Source organism: Varanus komodoensis, unplaced genomic scaffold (genome assembly GCF_004798865.1).
Source record: "Varanus komodoensis strain SLA01 unplaced genomic scaffold, ASM479886v1 scaffold4, whole genome shotgun sequence".
NCBI lineage: Eukaryota > Metazoa > Chordata > Lepidosauria > Squamata > Varanidae > Varanus > Varanus komodoensis.
Window position 1 is genome coordinate 43,992,870 of NW_025335941.1, and position 23,731 is coordinate 44,016,600.

Sequence of the window (23,731 nt, forward strand, 5' to 3'; positions counted from 1 at the left end):
AACAGTTGTGGGCAGGAGATTTTCGTGTATTCAAATGCCTATAGCTCTCATGATTGTTCAAAACACAAGCACATGAACAAGAGGTTGAGGCAAGGCTTCCATTGATTGCTCAGGGTTTTAGTGGTACGAAGCCACAGATTTTCTCTCTGTCTACAATTTTGTAACTCTCTAAGCCTATTAGTTTGCTGTCTCCTCTCTACATGCCTTCCTTTGCCCCATTCTTGGCATCCTAGCCTTCACCAAAATATTCCAAGGTTATGCCAAGTATTAAACCTTGAAAGCTGAACAAGTTATGAAAAGTGAATGAACTTATTACACATTTAATTCTAAGCACATATGAAATGCTCCATCTCTACACACAGAAATCACTGTTAAATGGATACAGTGAGAACATTTTAAAACAGGTTCAGGAAAATTTAATATGGCAGAGATGCAAGGAAAATACTGGTCTTCCATCTTACTGGCCTTATTTTCTCCTAAAGGTAGTATTCATTTTGGCCTTTTCCCAAAGATCTGCCTACTCACACAGATTTGATTCACCATCAGCTATTTTAAGTACGCCAGAGGTGCTTTTACATTTGCATTTCAGAAAGCCTGCACTGGGTGGTGGCATATGGAGTGGAAAGACTTCACACAGAAAGGCAAGCACTAACTGAGATCAAATTATCCTTAACCTTTTTGAATGCCTAGATTATTTCTTTGGAGAAATTTAAACAAGTAAACTATAGAAAGGTATATGTCTTGAAAGAAAAATAACACAAATCATTTTCCTACTTCAACAGTGTGGTGATAAAGGTAACTTATCACTACTAGTTCTACATTCACTGCAGAGACGTTGCTGTTTGTCATGTAAAATGCAGTTCAGCTGGACTGCATTCAACCAATACAAAGTGATTTTAAAAGTACGTATAATTACTGCATTACTCACTCGTAAATCCTGACATGCTAAAATATTATCAAGCCATTTGTAGAGATAGCCATCAGGAGAGAGTCCCACATTGTCAAATACAGGGCCACAGCACAGTACAGCTGACATTGCCTAATGACAGAAAAAAAGCAGCTCATTTTATAAATGCAACTATGATTAACACAGTTTTATAATTTATTTCAATATGTTGCCCACCATACACTGTAGAATCATTGTAGATTCTAAACACAACGAAATTTATCAAGGAACACAATGAAGATGTTGAAGGCACTTTAATGAGACTCCTATGAAGTATAGATGTAGCTAAAGACAAATGACTTTATGTGGGTGTACTTGTGCATTTTTCATAGGCAAGTGGTTGGCCACCATGCAACAAGAATCAGGCAAGATGGACCTGGCCTGATCTAGCATGACTCTTCTGATGTTCTTATTTCTTATGACTTCCATCTCTCCTTATATTCAGCTATAGCCTGAAGCAGTTTACTCTCACCTTACCTGAAATCAGCTCTCTCCAACCTGCACCCACTACTTATTAATCAAAAAGGCTCCAACATCATCCCTTGACATCCATTTCATTTTGACAAAGCATCAACACCTAGTTATACTGTCAGCTTGAAAGCAGATATTCAAGAATAATCACCACAGCAGTAGTTTCCTGTTTGCAAGACAGAAAACTGCCCCATGTTATTTTTAAGTGAAAAATATTTACTAACAAATTTTCAAAATAAGCATCTAGGATTCAGCGATAAATGTTTGCTGCTTTAAAGCAAGTATGTTTAGAATTTTGCAATTAACACCAGCTTTTCCCACCCTCAATAGTACTTAACTCAATAGTGTATAAAAATAAGAAAGACAGTACAGGACATTGATTTTGGAAAAAGAAAAACGTATAATTTGTCGAAAAATAAACCCATCATTTCTACCACTTTCTTAAGAATAGTTTATCTAGGATGGGAACTTTTATACAGTATATAGATTCATGGCATACCTTTAGAGCACAATACTGGTATCTTGTAATCTGATGATTTCTGTCACTGTAACGATCCAGTGGTGTAAACATAATACTGAAAGGACCAGCCCATTGACTAAACAAGATGAAAAGGTGGTGCCTCAAGCTTTGCTGAGGGAAAAGAAATCTCCTATGATGAACTGAGTGAAGAAACATAAACTTAGGTTTTATTAATTATTTAGCAAAAGGAAAACACAAACAAAAATCCGATATAAAATTATGTGGCCCTGGAATACTTTTTGTGGCTGTGAACACAAAACATTTCACAAGAATGTACCATCTTCCAGTGTATTCTTAGTGGATCACAAGAAATATACAATTGCCCAGGGCCTAACTAAATCGGACATGAAACACCTATTTGAAGAAGAAGCTTAAAACGTCTGTTTCTTTCTTTTATTTTGAAGAAACAAAGTTGGCTTGGTGACAAGAAGTAATCAAACAATAAACAGACATTTCTCCTCCTTTCCACTGCCTTTTCAGAAGAGCCTGGAAAAAAAGACTCTCCAACCAGGAAGTCCCCAGCCATCACCTTCACCCCACCACAGCCCCTCCGAGCTTTGTCACTTCTACAGGCAGGTTGGAAGCATCCAAGCAAGAGAAGACAGCAGCTGCTCCATCTCTTCTCTGTTGCTCAGCCTCTCTCAATAAATGAGAATTCAATAAATACAAATATGTGTTACAGATCAGAAAAGCAGCAGCAACCTCACAATAAATCTAGATCATGAAAGGCCCCAAGCATATTGGAATGCATAAGTATAATTGATGTCTGGGGTCATTCTTTATCAATTGGAAAATACTTTAAAATAGTACTTAGAGTTGGTAGATCATCTGGACTATTGTGTATCACTTGGGCATCATATATGACAATATAAGCAATTGGTACAAACATTTAAGATAATAAAGAATATGGAGCTCATGTGGATTGGTCCATAATGCTACCTAGAGGGGAGGCACAAACAGACCCTTCTGCCTTGTCATCCACCTGTCCTTTACTTCTGGTCAGAGTAGCAATGAGGGTTGGTCACAGAAAGGCCAAACACCTCATCCTTTACCAGCCTCCGCTGAAGAGGCAGAGGAAAGGAGAAATTACTATATACTATGTAATTACTTTCTCCAAAATGAAATTAGCAACACTGAGCAGCCTTTTTAAGTACACTTTGAACACTTTAAAGTACCAGAAAATGTTAAGTATTATTAGGTAGACCAGCCATCCCCAAGCTGGCACCCTCCAGACATGTTAGACCACAGTTCCCATAATTCCCAGCTTGGTTAGGAATTATGGGAGCTGAAAACCAACATGTCTGTATGGTGCCGCATTGAGGAATCCTATCTGCATAATATGCACTAAATTTTGAGACACCCAAATTACATGATGCTTGTTAGTGAAACTACTCTAACAAGGGAAATCATATACTCCTATACCTAGCCCCAGTCAACAGGCTGCCCGCAGCATTCTAGATGAATTGAAGTTTCTGGATAATTTTCAAAGACAGTTCCACATACAGGACACTGCAGTAGTCCAAGTGTGTGTGACTAAGGTGTGTGTGACTGTGGCCAGATCAGGCATGTCTAGGAACAGGTGCAGATGACACATTAACCTTTGGTGTGCAAACACACTCCTGACTACCGCTAAACCTGGGCACCAAAGTTCAAGGCTTAGTCCAAAAGCACACCCAAATTGCAAGCCTCAGTCTTCAAGGAGAGTGTAACCCTATCCAGCACAAGTTGATTCCATATTCCCTGATTTGCCTTTTAAGTGACCTCAGTCTTGTTTGGATTTAAGCTTTAACTACAGAAACCTTATTTTGGTGAACTTTGAATGAAAGGACAGTAAAATGAGTAAAACAGGAAATCCTTTATACATGTTGAAAAGGGGTCTGCGTCATTGCTGCAAGTAGTATGCATGCACTAGAACTCATGAGGCACTCTGCACACCTGGATTTAATGCCCTGTAGGTGATTAGCCAGATCTAATGGAAATTTTCCATGAATGATGAAGAAGTCTTTAGACTGGCAAAGGTAGAGCCTTTCACACTGTCTCAGTACACAGAACATGTTCAATTTGCAAAGCAATCTTTTACTGAGCAGGGCATGTAACCAAAGCTAAATTAAGCCTGAGCTACAAGAAAAATCAATGATCACTTTACTTGATGAAAGTTAGTATTCTAGAGATGAAAGCCAACTGTTCCTTTGCTGTTTCTATAATAACCAATTGGCTGCCACAAACCAGTAATCCTGAGGTGGTAGGATACAAGCCAATTTAGAGCCATTTCGTATCACTGAATTCCCACATAAGAATTACAGCTGATGTCTGCATGACAGACATAAGGCATAGCTAGCAGCTTTTGTGGGTTTCCCAAACCACATACATTGTGTACAAGTTTCATGCAACTGTCAACACACTCAGTTTAATTTTCACTGCTTTGTGAAAATGTATCCTACATAGACACTTTGCAACCTGTGGAGAAGCTCTTAGAATTCATTTGCTTAAACAGATTAAATACTTTAAGAATTACATCTGTAATTCATGATTAACAACAGTTTTTAGGCGTTTCTGAAGTCCCTTGCCTTTTATTATATATCCACAATATTCATGTAGTAATGACAATATATAGAATACGACAGATCAAACATGATTTCTACAACTGTAGACTTTCTAAATTTCTACACTGTTTGCTTGTTTTCAACTCTTCTCTGGTTACCAATCTTGCTGTTCCGGTCCCATTAAGGCTCATCTGTATCACATTCTGTCTTAAAATCTTTTGTTCTCAGTCACTACATGAAACAGCCTCCTCCTCTACCGCCAACAGCTCTTGCTATGCTTTTGTCAAACACTTCCCTTGCTTTTCATCTTTGTGATTTTGTAACTTACAGGATTATAACATCTCCATACCTGGCACACACTGAATCAAGTTAGCGATCATTGCACTAAAGTGAGCTCTCATGTCCTTAAGAATTTCAACTTCTTTATCATTTTCAGCTTCCAACAACATGCGGGTAAGATCAACATATTCCAAGAACAAGGCTCCAAGTGCTAAGGTATCCCGCTCCAAGGCTCCATTTGTACTATAGCAAAGAAAAGCAGAATGTGTTAAGGAATTGTTCAGATAAAATAAGAACTGCACGTGATAGGCCACAGCCTATAACATTTAAAATATCACTGCCAAGATTTTAAAAATAATCTAACATTTAAGCATGAAAATGTGCCAACTTTATTTTACCAATGCACCCACTCTCCAATAACAATACTCAGATTCATAATTGGTGCTGTCAGAGAACATTCTTCCATTTGAAAAGCAATGTCCTACCTATCACTTATCACACCAGCATCAGCAAGTAATTCAAAAATTCGCAGTAGCTGTAACCTCAGCAGATCTCGGCGTTCACGGCGCTTCTTATTCTATGTGGCAGAAAACGTTTACAGATTTTTAGGTCTTAAAAACAAGTTCAAATCAATTCTGATCTTAAGAGACATGGCTGATTCTTCAATAATTTGAACTTTTTGACTAGCATATGTAGGAAACCATATTAAATATTTATTTATTCCTATTATATATTTATTTATATATATTATGCTCTGGTGGTCCAACATATATTTTCTAAAATCCATTACTTTGGATGTAGCAGTATTGTTTCCCATCATTATTTTTTTTGCTCAATCAGAACAATACATACAGTAAAAGGAGTATTTAAAAGAAATATATACTGGATAACCTTGAAGAAAAAATTAAGCATTGAGCAGTATCCAAGTCGGCCACTCAGCAAGTAGGGTTCACCACCGATTCCCTTCCACCAGTAGGGCAAGCTCCAGTTCTGTCCCATAAGTGGCACCTTCACATGCACAATCTAGTGTTTCATTTATGATTGGAAAATGCCTAGAAACATTAATTTCTGGATCTGAACAAGTTGACAGAACTTAGTTCTGTGAGCTCTGCCAACTTGTCCTGCTCCAGAAAAAAGCATTTCCACTTATTTCTAGTTTCTAGAGAAACAGCTTAGTCCCTGCTGTGCACACAGGAGGCACTCCCTACAGAACAGAACTGGCAGTGCCTCCCCTTAACATGAGGGCCTGCTTGGATATTGCCTCAAGCAGCATCCTTTAGCTTCTAGGGGTTGGTGAAATAATGTTTTTTCACTCAATCTTTTTACTGCTTCATCTGTTTGAATAAATTTATTCATGGGGAAGAGTCACTCCATTGAGCTGTCTACTGTACTTCTTCATTTCTTTACCCTTTCATAGTGAGATAAACTTTCCTGAATGTAAGGAGAAGCAAAACTTTTCAACCTCTGTTAACAGGATTTAAGAGCTTTTTAGTTGATTGTGAAGCAAAAGGATTGTAGCCTACAGGAGCACATCATGTGAAACTATCCTGAGTAGCTTAAATGAGGGATAGGGAACCTTTGGATTATGGGCTAAGTCTGGCTTGCCAGGCTGGCACCTCCAAATTTCTGGGACCTCAGGTAAGGGAATTTCCCTCCACAAAGTCCCAGTTGAGATGGGAGCAGGAGCAGGAGCTGGAGCTCACACACTTTACTTTTCTTTCATCTTCCATTCCCCATACAGTGAAGGCAATAGCTAAATAAATGAACGACTTTATTCCTTATCAAAATTTGTTTCACTCCTCCATCACCTTTGCCTGCATGGGCAAAGCAATAGAGAAGGAAAGCCAGCTAACACTTTAATTCCTTTTCCACTTCTGTGCACCATGAATGAAAAGCCCAGGTGGATCACACCTGGCTCCCTGGCTTGAAGAAGCACCCTCCAGGAAATGCCTTGTTGTAGACCTTGGCTTCTCTCTGCCCTGGTTTTCTTCATCTGGGAAAAGCCTTTGTGGAATGATGCAGGAACCCTGACTGAGGCTCTGACTATAAGAGCTCCAGCTGGCCCTTCTGCCAGAAGCCCTAGATGTCACAGTTGGAGTCTTTCCCATGATGTTATCTGGTCCACAGAGAAGTCTGCGGGAGGGGGGCATTCCAGCCGATACATCCAAAAAATAGTCCAACCCACTACCCATTAAACCATCACGAGTAATAGTTTTACCTTCAACTAATACAGTTCTAAGTACAGATCTATTCAATTAATAGAAAAAATGCTTGGCAAATCACAAATTAATGACACTTTCAATTGACAACAGCTCTTCCTCCATTTGAATGTCTCTTCCTGTTGTATATTTTTGCCTGTTACACATGTAAAGCCCAAGTATATCAACTAACCTCAGGTCTTCTCTCTAATGCTTCTTTCATTAGTGGGTGAAGTTCCTCCACTAACTCTCTAAATGAAAAACAAAATATTTTGTCAAACATGTTACAGAGTGGTAGCCCTTGTTAATTTGTTGCAGCAAAAACAACAAAGCACCTTGAGTCATCTTACAGACTAACAAATATTTCCTGGCAAAACCTTTTCTGGACATCCACTACTTCCTCACATGCAATTAATATGAAATCCAAAAGACAAAAATAAGCTATAACTTGTAACAATGTAACTGTTGTGAATTGCCCAGAGCTTAAGCAACTGAGCTTAACCAAGGGAATAAATGAATTAATAACTAAATGATGCAATAAAGTCATTTTATTAATGCATTCTCCTAAAATTTGTCAGAAGATGTCACACAGTAATCCTTCCAACATTTTAATCACTTATATTTTTACTCTAATCATGCAACTTAGAGATTCCTTCCAAATCATCCTTTCTCCCAAAGATAATACACCATCACCATTAACACTTTACTGAACTAACAAGAAACTAATCCTGGGCCATGAGAAATATGTTGTATAAATACCTGAAAACGAGAGAATTTGTTCTTCCAAAGCCTAGGACGAGTGACTCAGTGATTTCTATGCTTTCTAGTCTCATCAAAGGCACAAGCTGCTTCAATAGTACACCAACAGATGGGGTTCCTATAGCCTAAAAATGAAACAAAAATATTTTAGTCAGTGTAATCATTAAAACAATGCAAAAATTACAGACTACAATGCATGCACAACTGTTATAGTTGCTGATGAATTAAAAGAACACTTATTACAGGGCAGGATTTAAAGGTACAGTAGTCACAAATATAAAAGAAGTTATTTAAATAGTTAATGCTCGCAACGTCTAAAGGGAGTTTATGGCTACACTTACTTTTACTTCAGCAGCGGAATCATGCCACAAACAAAAATTGTCCTGTTAGCCCCTCCTGTCAAATGTCAATGACCCCTGAAAAGAATGAGATTACGAAGTGGTCCCCAAATCCCATATGGAGCTTGATAATATATCCTTTGGAATGTGAAAATCCAAGTGATCCAATAGTAAATCTTTCTCTGTTAGATGACTGGATCTTGAAAAATTCACCTTCTCCCACAGGAGACTCTGAAGGCAGGGAATCCTGATCTATTACCAGGTTTGTATGTTGGGGCTGGACTTTTACTTCACCAGTAGGGGAAATAAACTTCTCCCATTCCAGCAGCAAAGTTGCTGCTTTTAGGACCAGTGAATCAAGCAACTCCTAATCAGGACTCCATCTCAGAATCCCAATCACAGGAGATATATTCCTGAGTAATCTCCAGATTCCCTGTGCCTACTCTTTTTTGGCTGCTGCTAAGCAGGACTGTCAATGGTCTAATTGTGTGTACTTGCTGGGCAATGGCTGATGGCAAAATAAGGATGCCTAACTGAAGAGCAGCACACACGTTTTCTGCCCTATGGCATTACAATAAATTGCCAATGAAAAGTTCCCAGACTTTATTCCCCCCACCCTACTTCAGTAGAGATGAGTGTCAGCTTTCTTTACTGCATGCTTGATCTAAGAAGAAAGGACTGGTGCGGTGTTAATTTGCTCACAAGTCAAGTGACTGGAAAAGTGCCTTTTCTCCTTCTGTTGTTCCTGAGGTACAATAGGGGGAAAACCATGATAGCTGCATGGTTCTACCCTGGCCCACAAAGAGGACTTTGATGAAACCAGGTGATTCTTCAGAATGCCCAACAGGACATGAGTTACTTTAGTTGTGAATAGGGCTGTGGAATCAAAAGAAAGATCTGCTACAGGGGAAAAAACCCTGCCACTTTCTGCTGAGGTGTAAGACTATGTGAAACTGCAAAAAGTTATATGGCTTTGTTATATACCTTTCTCAATCTGCGAAATCTTTTAGAGATGCACCAGAAACAAATCTGCATTTCTCACACAAATGGTATGCATGTGTAAACAGACTAACATACTTCCCATATTTACTTTTAGCCACAAAAGCCATCTTGGCAGAGTCTCTGTGACCTTGATACAGGGATAAAAGAAGTCCAAAGTAGTACAGTTAAGTTGGTGATATCACTGGAAATACCACAGTAATCTCCACAAGGCACTGACCTCTTAAAATGTTAGAAGTCTCCTTAATCAGAATGTAAGACATGAGTAAACTGGAAGAAATATTGGTACTGCAATCAATGAAAGGGAATTGCACCCCTAATCTAGGTGTTGCTAATTCATTTAACTTTCAGTGACCTACTAAGGTGTTTTCCAGGCCTGTGCAGTCCCCTGCTGCCACACTTTAGCAACTCATCTATGGCCTACTCTTTTGGGGAAGAGGGAAAAAAGGAAGAGTCCAAGCTGACCAGCTAATGATCTTTAAGTATTAGGTTCATTGACCTGATCTAAGCCGATACTGCCAATTCTAAGTGAGAATGGATTTCAAATATAGCTATCCAATACCTTCAGAAATGTTTGCTATGAAAATAGTAGTTATGCATATCCCTTGTTCACTGACTCATCTTCTTGGAATCTCCACTAAATCTATTGTTAGTAACAGTGTATCACGTTAATATTTTGTTTGCTTATGTATATCCTTAGATGGTTCCATTCTTTGCTGCTAGTTTTACCTTGGTTTTATTCTGGGCTCTTGGTTTAGTTTTGCTTTAAGTCTGCATCTATATTTTCAATCTATTGTAGACCACCCAGATAATATCAGTTTCAAATTGCAGTAAGTAAATAAAATAAAATCATTTTATGACCCCTAGATATTGCCTGAGGGGCCATATTTCAGATACACAACTCAACGGGAGACAGCACTCCAAACTTGCAGCTTTCACCCTGCCCCTGCCCCACCCCTTGCAAATGGCATGGGAAGAACTGTGCCAGCTCCTCTCCAAGGTAGGGAATGCAACCTTACAGAGGCAAAAAAGCCCATCTAGTGAAAATGCAAGGTAGGATGAGAGGAGATGCAAAGCTGCTGCTGCTGTTCCTGTTCTGTACTGGATACCCATAAGCCTTGAAATTAGGGGGCCTAGAAACATTCAGGAAAGATTGTGCCCAAAATTATTTTAGTGAAATATGGCATTACCTTGTTGTCATAACTAACAGTACCATCAGGGGTGGTAGCCATGATCTCTGGAGTTGAAACACGCAAATGACCGGGACTCATAATACTTGGTTTTGCTACTCCAAAGCAGAGAATAAGGTAGTTTCTCCACAAAGTTACATAATGGTCTCCACTGCTTGCTGTGCTGGTTTTCTTTGCATTCACAGGGCTGCTGGAAATAACATTTAAAATAATCTTTTTTTTGTTTCACACATTAGTTACTAACAGTTTTTTTACATTTTTTTAAAGTGGGAATATAATAGCTGTAGAAAAACATTGATAACAACAGCAATACTAATAATGATAATATAATAAAAACAGCAGCAGTAGTATACAGTGCTGATTCAATTCAACATAGCTAAAAATGCAGTTCAGCTATGAAAAAAGAGCTGCAGGTCCATTGTGAAGCACATGGTTCGACTGCAAATCATCAGTCCCAAAATCTCCAGGTAGGTTTCCAAAGAGATCTCTTTCTGCAACCCTGAAAAGCCACTGCAAATCAATGAAGCCACTATCAAGCTAGATGAACCAATGAATTGACATAAAATAGTTTTCAATCTTCTTTACTGTGGCTACAACAACAAAAAAAGCCTTCAGTGTTATTGTTTCTATAGCAAAATGTAACCAAGTGTTCTACAAGTTAATTTGTACAATTCATTGGAATAACTGTTTTACAGATAAAGCTAAAGCTGAGACAGAGATTTTCGCAATGCCACCAACATAAGACAAAGGTTTCAAAGCAGATTTCTTAGGTGTAACACTTTATACTGGACCATGCTGGTTCACAAAAATATATATTTTTATATGAAGAGCATATAATTCTGATATTTCTCTGGACTATCAGATTTATTACAAAAAGCTGAGATCACAGGGCTTTATCCAGCTTTAGTCTTACTTAGGAGATACATTAAAATGAATGGCATATATGTTAATAATACTGAATACAACTCATTGGATGCAAATGAATACAAATCAATGAATCTAACTGTAAAGCAAAAGCCTGAGAACCAAGCCATGAAACAATAGTAGAACTTACTTTGGATCAACCAAAGGCATGACCAGCTGTAGCCTTGTAAAAGCGTAAGGCCAAGCATAACTAAGAGCTGTAGGACAATGCTTTGGTAAGTTTTCTTGTCTAAGAAAACTGAAAAGGCAGAGAACCCAGGGATCTTTGACTGATTGCGCAAATATCCAGACATGGGAAGGGCTTTTCACATCATAATGGCTATTAACAAGGACTGCGTTCCATTCTACCAGCCACTGCAAATCCACATTATGTGTTAATGGCAATGCTGTCTGTGGAGAGAGGAAAAAATGTCACTGTCATCGTTGTCATCAGCATCACCACCACCACCACCATCATCTTTATTTAATTCCATTTCTATGCTGCCGCATAACCCGAAGGTTCTCTAATGTACTTCTGTATTTTCCCAACAAAATCTTTTTTCAAGCATCCAGGCTTGATGTCTCCTGCCAAAACTTTTCTGAGCAGAAATGGAAACTAACACAACTTGCAGAGAATTTTGCTGAACCACCTACACTTAGGGGTCATCTACTTAATTGATGTATTTATTTGCAGGGCATCCTATGTCCCCAGGCAGTAACTAGAGGGCCTAGGATCACTTCTATGTCCAAGATAAAAAAACAGATCTGACCATGAGGCTGGTCATCCATGGTCTGACATGCTTGTTGCCAGCATGGAAAGATCTGTGTGAGTTCTTCTCTGATGCTGAAAGAGCAACCTCAGAGAAGGAGCTTAGGTAGCACTTCATGGGGCAGGAGGAAAGCACTGCAAAGCATAATAAATTCTGGTGGTGCTTCGACCTCCGCTCCCTTCCCTTCCAAAGCACTGCTGTTAGATAGTCAAAATCATTAATTTAGCTGCTTTTCCAAGTCTGGAAGATTACAAGCAACCTCACTGGATTGAGTCCTTCATTACATATACCACCTGATAATTGATGCTATCTGGAAGGTGTACACACAAAAACACATAAAACCTTAAAGGAAACTTATATGCATCCCTCCTAAAAACAAAATGTTATTTTTCAGTGAAATAGTTTTTTAGCATATATATGCAAAGTACTTCAGTACAGAATCAGTCTAAGGCTTATCTTTTCTTTCCTTGCTAATTAACTTGGTTAATTTACCACCTGCCCTATTGCTGAATTGTGCTAATACATCCTGATCCAAAAACAGTTTAATTAAGAGCTCCTTTCCTACAGAGGCTTCGAACAGATGCAGGGATTGGAGCTACCTTTTGAATTAACCAGTCAACGTGAATGAAAACACATCTAAATCTGGATGCCTGGATAAAACTGGACATGGGTTCTTTACCTGAGTTTCAGTTAGAAACTGAAAATATCAGCAGAGTTAGTTATAAGCCAAAATGCAAGAAATGGAACAGCAGATTATGGTGATTGCCTATGCTCTACTAAATAATAACATTCAGTGCCTGAAGCAATGGAAAATGTTCTTAAATGTATCTATAAAACTTGTCTCTGCATTCCTGACATTTTTGAACATTCCATAGATTCTGTTTATTTAGCGCACACTCATGGTGAACATTAAGAGGCCAGGGATAAGGCAAAGGTACTTACTGAATCAGAAATGGCCACATGAATGAAACTTTCCAGAATAGAAGAACTTAGCTGGTCCATGACATCAATCATAGGCCTATCATCATCCTGTACATTTGACAGCAATTGATTACATTCAATAGAAAGAGTCGTGTGGCACACTTAAGATTAACATGTATACTGTGGCATAGCTCTGTAGGCTACAGGTTACTACATGAATGCAAAATGTGGATATTGATGGATACATACACACACACACAGGACTAGATGAGAGAAGCATTTGGGAAAGGAACAAACTTAGGAGCAATTCGTTTTTGTGTGACTTAGAGCCAAACGTTACACTTAATGCATACCATACAGCCATGTCTTCCTTTTTTCTTTTATATATAATTACAAATGTAGGTAGGAGATTCATCACTGGAAACACAGTATTCTGGGAAGACAGATTTATCTCTCCCCTACTCAGTGCAATAAGAATTAAAATAGCACAGAACTGCATCTTGCTATATGAGCATTGGGAACAGCATAAGAACAAATAGTAATTTCTTGATTTTGTTAGAACTCTACTCTTTAACAGAATCCAATGATTAATCTAGTAATAGCATGTAAATGGCTTGTTACAGATATTATAGCTGTGATAAGACTTACATCACCAGAGAGACTTGTTTCACACAGCATGACAATAAACACTCAAGTCTGTTTATGGATTGAGTGTGGGTTGCCATTCCAGTATGAACCTAGCTGTGTTAGCAAAAAGTGGCTTGCTAAAATGCACAATCCACAGTTTGCAGTCCAACAAGAAATCATTGGTTCTTTCTGTAGGTTGTTCAAAGTTAACCATGTTTTTTCAGCACAGCTGGATTCACACAGTACAACCCAGGTTCAACAACAGTCCACATTCAATCTCAAGTGTAGACTGGCATGTTGTGCAAACTCAACCTTCTGTGTGATTTCTCAGAACTTTTCTATTTTCTGAACATGGAAGTTAAACCATCGACAAGAATTTAATGACTGGATTTACTCCAATGTTTGCAGAACAGAAGTGGCCATCAGAAAATTCCATACAACTTAAGACATCTTGTTCTGATGGGCTGAAAAAGTAGTTTGCTGTTTACTAAAACATTCCAATGACATTAAAACAGAATATTTTGTTCTGCACTTAGCAATTAAAATAGGGCTACTAACTGGAAACAAGACTATATTTTTGTCTTTGACAAACAAGAATTAGTATTCTTGGTTGCATAAAGAAGATGCAGTGCACTAAATCTTTTTATGGTATCTAACTTGCTGTCTGGATGGATAAACTATAGCTGCCAATTTGATCTTAGTATAAATGTACAGTGCCCAGCAAAATGTATGGGATAAAAAACTGTACGGTGTAGTATAAAAAAGAAGAAATCAGCTCAGTTCAAGAACCAACTTTATGACATTCCTGCATTGCAAGAAATGCTAACACAGTGGTTCAAAAGACAGAGAAGTGAAGATATGCAGCAGTGAACATATATATTAGAATCTTTCAAGTTAGATACTGCCTTGCTCTACCCTAACACAAAGCTTGAAAAACCTGACAATGCCCCCCATATACACTAATCTAGAAGGAGATTTCACTATTTGCAATTCAACTCACCAAATAACCAACCTAAGGAACCCCACAGAAATGAATAAAAAGAATGCAGTATGGTGAGTTGCATTATTATGATTTTTAACACATAGCTGACAAATACAGTAAGAGACTGCAAATCAGAGGAATCCCTTCTCCAACCATATAGAATATACAATCAATATTTTTAGATTTAGGGCCCAACAAAACTTAATTTCTGGATCTCTGTCTATGAGGCACACAACAGCTTGGGGGGGGGGGATTAGCAGAAAAATGGTGCCTAAAGAAAATAGTTCTTTACTCCCTCAACACTGTGGTCCAAATCCATCTCCCATCCACAGTTTTTTTTTATCTAGTTTGGACTTCAACCCACTAATCCTCAAATATTCAGTTTAAATACAAATAAAAATTAAAAGAACCTAAATGGCAGATCTATGGTAGCTTAGTGGAAAGTATGTTGTATTGATTTCAGTACAGATTTGCTACAATGCAAGTATATATAAAACTGCAACCCAAACTTCATTTTTAAAAACTAAGATTAGGTGGGCACAATCCATTTCCATTTTAAAACTACATTGTTTAGAAAACTGAATTTATAATACAAGAAGGAAAAGTCATACCTCTGCTTGTCCTAGGGCATGAAATAAGGCACGGATCTCTCTGAGAATCAAAACTGCTAGTTTACGTGTGGCAACCTGGAAACTGCAGAGTAACACTAGTGCAAAACCTTCAACAGCATGTAGAACATTGGAATAAGAACTTCTCTCAGTCTGTATCCTATGACTGGAGCCATTTGGTATCAGCTGCAATACAATTTATAAACATTCAAATATAGATCCTCCTCCAATCCTTAAGCACCAACAATTCATAATGTTTTGATAAAGAATGTGCTAAATAAAATGAAATGAAAAGAATAAGCCAATGTAAAATATACAAAGAATCCTGGTCCTGCCTTCTATGCTTATCACCTACTGCCATCACTTTCAAAAGCTAAGTAAAACTTATGTACAAACTGGAATTGAAGGAATGTTTCACTCTTATACTACATAAGCATTATTTTCAGGGTCAAATAATACGTGATGTTAATAGCTCATTTAGCATTCCACATATTTTTAAAAGAATAAGTGGAAACTAGTGTGGGGATAGAACAAGACAGTGACTGTGGTATGTGGTGGTTTACCCCTTCCTCCCACACCACAGTCCCACCAAAAAAACCCAAATCTTCCCCAGCACCACACAGGTACACAAACTGTAATTAGCCCATAAAGGCAATTTGCCACTGAGCCAATATGAGCTTCCTTTCTATGCAAGCTGTGAGGAAAAAGGATTTTAAATAAGAGTAGGGCTGGGGAATGCTGGAACTTTTTCTGTCTAAAAATCACTGCATCCCAAGAATCTTAGAACAGAGATTTACATTTTGTTGCACAAGTAAGACACATGAATCTGCCACTGACCTACCTTACACAATTAGGTAACACATAACATCTGCCTGAACTCTTTTATCTCACCTTCTAAGGGCACAATACTATGCAAGTTTAGACAGGCAAATATATGTTGGCTGGGACAGGCTGCAAATTGCAACACTATTTTATGTCTAAACACATGTAGGATTGCATCTTAAGGCTATAAAATTATATCTGTCCTCCTGCAAGAGCTGAACTGCCTTTGAGATTATATGCTTATTAGGAATACTTGTACAGAATTTTATAAAATAAAATCATAAAGTGGCTTACCTGCTCAAATATTAATAATCACTATTAGAGCACTTAATAAATAATTATAGGTGCATTGAAGATAAGTAACAGTAAAATTAAAACAATTTAAAAGTTTAGAAAAGTGCCTATAGTGCAAATTAAACAAATAAATCTCTAATTTAAAAAACACAATGATGTACAGGGAAAATTAATTTATTTTTCTGAATTGTTATGTTGGAATCTTACCTCTGAAGACCTGCCTTTTGTCTGTTCACTGGCTTTTCCAGGGGTATGTATTATAAGTTTCCACTGAGTAAGCAATTGTAGCAATAATTTTAAGGATGTGTCTAAGAGACTATGATGCACATCATTCACTTCACGCAGCAGGAAATTTGTGAAACCAAACAACACATCTTCTCTCCAATCAACAAAATCAACTAGCAGACCCTGAAGTGAATTTTGAGCAATGTGCCGAAGCTCATCATCCATATGGATAGAAAGCCTGTGTAAAAAGAAAGTGGAACTGAAAGCCACCTGTAACTTCCATGGCACAAAGTACGAAATTCTCTATTTGTGATCTTGTGGATTAACCAAGAATTAATCGTAGGCACAGAATTCAAAAAATTATTATTGACCAATAGACCTACAGTACCTCACCCAGGAAGAGAAGAGAGTATGATGTTTAAAATCCATGTTATGCATTCTAACCATAATCCCATAACCATTTTCCTGGAAGTAAGCCCACTGAACACAATGGCACTTGCATGAATACAGTGAATACAGTGTCTGTACAGTGAGTCACTTTTCATATAAACAAATCTCAAAGTGATTTACCAAAAAAAGCAATACTGTATTAGAAACTGCAGAGAAAAATCATCAGTACAATAATTACTGTATTAAAAGCACAGCTACATTCAAATTCACAAAGAAATTATTATAGTTTCTGGTTTGATTTCTCCTACTTAAAAAATGTGTTGCAAAATTGAACCCAAGATACCGGCAACCACATATTTCCTTAGTCATTGGGTTCCTACAATGACAGTGCTGAAGTATAAACACTGGCATTCAGGAGTACCAAAGTGCATACTGTATACTAGCAACTTTTCAAGGAATTTGCTGCTAGTACTTGAGAGGCAAGGTAGTAATTAGCATTCCTTCCATATCCAACAGTCTGTTTCTGCTCATTTGTGACTTGTGCTAAAGTCTATACCTCAAAGATACCTTAGCTCTGGTTTTTATGTCCTCTTCCAAAGTGCAAGGTAACCTCATTATATGATAGAGGTCTACCTGCATCTTATTACATGGATTTAATCCTCTGTAATGATAAAACTTATTGAGTACAGAGTGATCCACACAAATGTTCCTAGGCTACCCAGCTCAAGTTATTCTTACCCCCTTACAAATCCCTTTTGGTAGCAAAGGGGAAGAAATGGTTACCACTTAACTGAACAGGGATTCTGTTGGTGTACTGATCACCCCACTGCTCAAGAACAAATCCTGCCAGGTTAATATTTCATTTTTTGATTGGGTAACCTCCCTGATGGACTGTGAGAATGTGATGGACATAATCTTGATTTCAGCAAAACTTTTGACAAAGTGCCCCAATTTGATTAGCAAGCTAGCAACAAGTGGGCTAGATGGAACAATGATCAGGTAGAACTACAGCTGGCTACAGAATCAGACTCAAAGTGTGTTCATCAATGGCACCTTCTCAAACTGGGGAAAGGTAATGAGTGGGTTACTGCACGGTTCAGTCCTGGGCCCAGTGCTCTTCAATGTTTTTATTAATGATTTGGATGGGGAGGTACAAGTAATGCCTATCACATTTGAAGATGACACAAAACTATGGGGCTGGACCCAAAGATCCTCTGAACTGTTCCAACTCTACTATTCTATAATTCAATTATTCTATGTAGTAAGGAACATGTAAAGACTGATATTGGTACAATTTGGTACAATTGGTAAGAAATGAAATTTAACAGGAAAACTTATTTTATCCTGAGATATCTCATTTTGGCTTAAAAGACAACAACCTGGGAAGAGTAACTTCTGAAACTGCAATAGGAATAATGACAGCAAAAGTTATCTTCTTTACAAACCAGGCTTATTCCACAGGGAATATATGAATAAGAAAGCAAATGTTTCTTTCTTTGCACTTTAACCCATGCAATCTAAAAGTTCCCTTTGGAATTTGCAACAAATAGACCCTGTTGATCTGACATTTGACAGCTGCCTTAGATTTTCATCTGACTGCTTATGTACAGATTGTTTCTGTGTACTGTACTGTCAAAGGACACAGATACTATATGCATGATGTTTAAAACTGAAATGTGACTGGAGTAATCTATTTGCATGGAGACCGTTTTCTTTGAAATAAATGATTAGCAGGTCAATACCAGAAAAGTCATTAGGAATGCAGTTTGTTCCTCACACACGCACCATGATCTGAAAAAGATGTAGTCTCAAAATGGCTGTTCAAATGTTTTTTCAGGAAGTTGAAGTCCAACATTTCTGAAGGTACCAAAGCTGCAACAGCAGTACATGGGGCCAATCAACTTATATCTGAGTAGGCCTTCTTCATAAGTAGAGAGCAGTATGACACAGTGGCCAGAGTTCTGAACTGGGACCTGGGAAGATCTGGGTTCTAAGCCTGTCCTCAGCCATGAATTTCACTGAGTGACTTTGGGCCAGTAACTGATTCTCAGCTAACCTACCTCACAAGATTGTTGTGAGAATAAAATGCATAGGAGGAGGATTATATAAACTGCTTGGAATTCCTTGCAAGAGGGGGAGAAGACAGGATAAATAAATAGTTAAACAAACAAGAGAGAGAAAGCAAAGTTCAAGGATGTATATATCTTCAAAGAAAAACAAGTCAATAATTCTACTGGGTATTGCAAGCCCTTTAAGTGAGTGCAAATAACTAAATCTCACTGTAAATAAGCAGACTGCCCTGTGATATTATGTAGAAGTGAGGCATGTCTCAAAGTAGATGAAAAAAACTGACTGGAGAACACAGTAATGTCATTCTTCAAGTAGACAGTAGCCTGAAAAAACTCTCCATAATGATATAGGGAAAAATGAAAATTCACCAGTTGTATACAGTTCCCTATATTAAAAAGTTCAACGAACTGGAGAACAGCTACAATTTATGTCCAGTTCTTTAATGTTTATACAACTTACCTTGACAGCAAGTCAATCAGTTCTAGTTTAGACATTCCATCAGGCAGAAGCCGAGGAATAGCAGCAACACAAGTCCTAAAAAGGTCAATTTTTGGTTTTCTTTCACCTCTGAAAATAAGGAAAATAACACATAAACCACTAGACAATTACTAGATATATATGCACATACAAAAACATTTCACTACTCTAAGCTATTGTTTTTCATCTTGTGAGCCAAGTATCCATAAAGGTTATATCAGGAAATCCATGTAATAAGATTCTGCTATATTATATCCACACATCTAAAAATGTCACAAGGAGGAAGTAGAAAATTACTGTATCATAGTCCTTGAAAATGGGACTTTCAGCTGTACTGGCTATTTAGTGTCAGCAATGTCAAAAACCCAAAACAAGTGCTTTGCATGCACAGAGTTGAGCCCCAGTTAAATGCAGAGGCCTTTCCCATCACACCTGAACGTTTTGGACATATGAGGTACTTTATACTGAGTGAGCTCAAATTTGCAGCTGTTCCATGTAGGTGCTCCATGTAGTATCAAAGTCATTCCATATATCCAAAATACTAAAGCAGTTAAGTTGATCTAGAAAGTGGAATAATCTTTCTTCATGAAAATTTAAAAACATGGTCTAGATGCCTCAGAAAGTGCTCTCAGTTATAACAAACTATAATGTGGGGGGGTTGGGGGGTTCAAATGAGTATCTTGGTTTATCTCTCAGATGTATATTTACATCACTTTGGGACGTTCAGCTTCCAAAAATTTTAGATATTTAAAAAGCTAATGCCTACTTTATTTGCAAAAACTCCCTATCATCGGCCATCACCTGTTTTTACTAAAAGCCACTCAGAGAGTATTCTCTAAGGGGGTGTCATACAAATAGCATTATCAAATAAAGACATTTGGAAGCATATGTGGAGAGGCTCAACCAGGTGGCCAAACCCAGCCCTACTGGGGTTCCAGTTCAGACATCCAGGGATCCACCGGTGGCCATAAAACTTTTTCCTGGCTCCCCCTCAACCTGGTGCTGCACATAAGTTTGGAACTTCAACTACCATCAACTAGCCAGCATAGACACTGGTGAAGAACAGAGAAATTTAGTTTAAAACATCTGGTGGAGACCAGGTTGAAGAAGGCTACCATACAGGAACTAATGGCTAAGTAGCATTGGACAGAGGACACAAAACATAGCTAGACTATATTAAAAATAATTAAGAGCAAATGAAAAGTACAATCCTATGCAAGTTTAGATAGAAAGAAGGCCTGCTTGGGGCAAGCCTGGAGTTCAGGTCTTCCTTCTGTCCAAACCTACACAGACTGTGTGTTAAGACACAGTGTAACATATGTGGAAAATTATTTTTTGCAATAGGGTACTAAACAGTAATGAGTACTGTACTGAGAGTACTAACCCTTGTGGCCACTCTCACTACAGAAAAGATTTTGACTTCCTTGGAAGAGAGTTCTTTAAATAAAGAATTCTCTTACAGAAAGAAATCCTGTTGTAGTTCTCCTTTAATGCTGAAGCCAGTAGTATGAAAGCTATGTTACATTGCACAACAGATGTTTCTAACAGCTGGAACTATTTCCATATCTGTCTCAGGAATAAAACCAAAGAAAAAATGACCCTTGTGATTTGAACAAGAAAATGAACACTGTAGAATACCCATAGATAAAGCAAACCCAATTTGTTTCCTGCAACATTATACTTTATTTGCATAATGCAAATTACAAAATTTGGATTTCTTTGGCACAAAAAGCCAAATCAGACTTTACAAGGCAGAGGTGGGTAATCTTCCAGCATTTTAAAAAAAGACATAAAGTGTGATTTGAGGACTGCAAGTTTGAACAGAGGAAGTGGCAGGGTGTGGTGTGGTGAGTGCTTAACACATTGCCCTCGGGCCATCTTTCCACTCAGTATTCTGTTTCCTATGTAGTTGCTCCAGCTAAAGGGGAAAATTATAGGCCTGTATCCCCACCCCCTACATTCCATCCTGAGGAGGGCAGTTTTGAGCAGAAAAACAGCTTGACTAGAAAAGGCTAGCCAGCTTCCCTCTGCTCATCTCCATCTATTCCACCACTTAAACTCTCAGCCCATCAGTTAAGAGGTGGGTATAAGGGCTTGTCATAGAAATGAAATAGTTGAGAGCAGAGGCGGACAACTTGTGGCCTTCCGGATCATAGAATCATAGAACAATAGAGTTGGAAGGAGTCATGAAGGCCATTGGGTCGAACCCCTTGCTATTATTATGATGATGATGATGATTATTAAAACCTTTTGTATGCCATCCTATTATTCAAAATCTCAGAACGGCTTACAATATTTAAAAGAACAATTAAAACAACAATTTCTAATAAATAAAAAAACCAAAACAATAAATCACAAAGCAACAGAACAACTAAAGGTTATAAAATTTTAAATACTGTTTAAATAAAAAAGTTTTGGCCTGGAGCCGAAAAGAGTATAGACTTGGTGCCAGGCATATCTCTCTGGGGAGTACATTCCAGAGTCTGGGCGCCACAGCAGAGAAGGCCCTACTCTGAGTTGACCTTTTTACCTCTCTTAGAGAAGGTTCCCGGAGCAGGGCTTTTCCCACAGATCTTAAGGGCCATGAGGGCGTACAAGGAAGGAGACTTTCCTTCAGGTATCCTGGTCCCAAGCCGTTTAGGGCTTTATAGGTCAGAACAAGCAGCTTGAATTGGGCCCAGACTTCAACTGAAAGCAAGTGGAGCTGGTAGAGGACAGGCGTTACATGAGAGTTGCAAGACACCAATTTACACCATCCCACTCAGATGGCTGTCCAGTTTCTTTTTGAAGGTCTCTAGTGTGGAGAGCCCATGATCACTCTAGGCACTGTTGTAATGCTCTGACAGTGAGGGACCTTTTCCTGATATCTAGCCTAAATGTGGGTTGTTGCAACCTGACTTGATTTTTCCATGTCCTACACGCTGGTATCAGTGAGAAGAGATCTTGGCGTTCCTCTTTGTGATATTTTGGCCTAACACTTTCTTCAGTCCTAACCAGAAGAGCCAGTGATGAGATCTGACAGGAGCTGTAGGCCAAAATATCTGGAGGGCCACAAACTGCCCATCCTTGGCTTAGAAAGTACTAAACCTCTTCATTAGCAAACCATGTTTATATGTGGTATGTGGGTGCTAGAGTGAACTTTGCTGAAAGAAAAAAAATTGCTATGCCCTAATCAAGTTCTATGCATTCATTTTCCAATAATTCATTTTTTAACACTCACGTGATCATATCTTCAGGTTCTTTGTTCAACATCTGTATGTTAGTAAGCATCATACACCGTCCAACTTCTTTATCAAGATGCCGCAGTATGTTGTCTACAGCTTTTCTTACTTGAGAATAATACAATGACATGCCTGGAAAACCATGAAGTGGATTGATTGATTAATTAATTACTATTGTATCACTTAAAAACATAATATTAATGTAAAATCCAAACTGTAAATGTCTTTTGCAAAAATATTTATCCCGACAATGCACAGTTTTCTTGTTAAGAGTTAATGATAAATGCATGTCCCTAAGAATGTTTATGATATTGTAAAAATGCATAATTTCTAGTATGTTGATTATAAAGAAGAAATATAGAATATTATGTTATGTTAAAAATCCTATCTTTTTAATTGTTTCCAGCTGCTTTTTAGAGATGAAATTCAACTTTAGAAGTTTAGGATTACCGAGTGGGTTGCAGAATCAACTCCCTATAGTACAAATACTAGTAATTGTCCAAATTCAGCCAGAATCAGATTGCAGAAAATTTAAGCACAAATGTAAACATTAAGAAAAAGTATATGTGTTATACAGTCAATTAAAAGCATTGCTCAGGGACAACATTACTCTATAACAGGTTTACACATGTTCTGGTTTCCACTGAAAATTAGAAATTGGCCCCACATGGCCAGGTGATAGTTTGCAGTAAAGTTTCTAAAGTTTCATCTAGCCTTTATGCACGTTGAGTTGCATTCTTTAGGATATCAAGTTCTGTAAACTTTATGCAAGGCTGTTGAGCTTTATGTAAGGTTCCTCCTGTCTGATACTTGCCTATCATTTTAGCTTCCTCCTCTGTAAGAGTTTTACTCAAGTATGTCTTCTTCACTCGTAATGTATTCCCAGAAGGCAACACAGCTCCAGTAACAGGCATTGGAGGTTCTCCATCTTTTTGTTGCAAACTATCCGCAATAACTAAGAAAGCTCTCAGACCAATATTCATTCTCTGAACATTTGTTGGAAAGCAAAATACTGATTTTAGCATATAGATCACATTTTAAAGACGACTGTATCATCAAAATATAATCTAACAAAATTTTCTTCAGACAAAATATAAAGGAGCATCTCAAGTCGGCCAATGTCCTAATTAGTCAATTTCAGCATAGTTTAACATGCTGTTCAAGAAAAGGGCTTTCTG

General features: G+C 38.0%; 1 protein-coding gene across 8 annotated transcripts in view; it reads right to left on the reverse strand.

Annotated features, from left to right (window-relative positions):
- FRY (FRY microtubule binding protein) overlaps positions 1 to 23,731 on the reverse strand; it is a 181,151-nt gene that overhangs the window by 75,142 nt on the left and 82,278 nt on the right. For 7 of the 8 annotated variants that reach the window (XR_006415838.1, XM_044441615.1, XM_044441614.1 and 4 more), the window contains exons 15-28: positions 23,368 to 23,539; positions 22,553 to 22,685; positions 19,315 to 19,422; positions 16,378 to 16,633; positions 15,058 to 15,240; positions 12,859 to 12,945; positions 11,298 to 11,557; positions 10,244 to 10,433; positions 7,717 to 7,841; positions 7,151 to 7,208; positions 5,245 to 5,336; positions 4,830 to 5,002; positions 1,917 to 2,077; positions 929 to 1,039 (exon numbers count right to left, since the gene is read on the reverse strand). Coding sequence is in view for 7 of the 8 variants with exons in the window: in XM_044441615.1 (XP_044297550.1) it covers positions 929 to 1,039; positions 1,917 to 2,077; positions 4,830 to 5,002; positions 5,245 to 5,336; positions 7,151 to 7,208; positions 7,717 to 7,841; positions 10,244 to 10,433; positions 11,298 to 11,557; positions 12,859 to 12,945; positions 15,058 to 15,240; positions 16,378 to 16,633; positions 19,315 to 19,422; positions 22,553 to 22,685; positions 23,368 to 23,539 (2,109 nt within the window). In the remaining variant the exon portion in view is untranslated. The remainder of the gene's footprint in view (positions 1 to 928; positions 1,040 to 1,916; positions 2,078 to 4,829; positions 5,003 to 5,244; positions 5,337 to 7,150; positions 7,209 to 7,716; positions 7,842 to 10,243; positions 10,434 to 11,297; positions 11,558 to 12,858; positions 12,946 to 15,057; positions 15,241 to 16,377; positions 16,634 to 19,314; positions 19,423 to 22,552; positions 22,686 to 23,367; positions 23,540 to 23,731) is intronic. The other variant, XM_044441610.1, reaches the window with a different exon arrangement.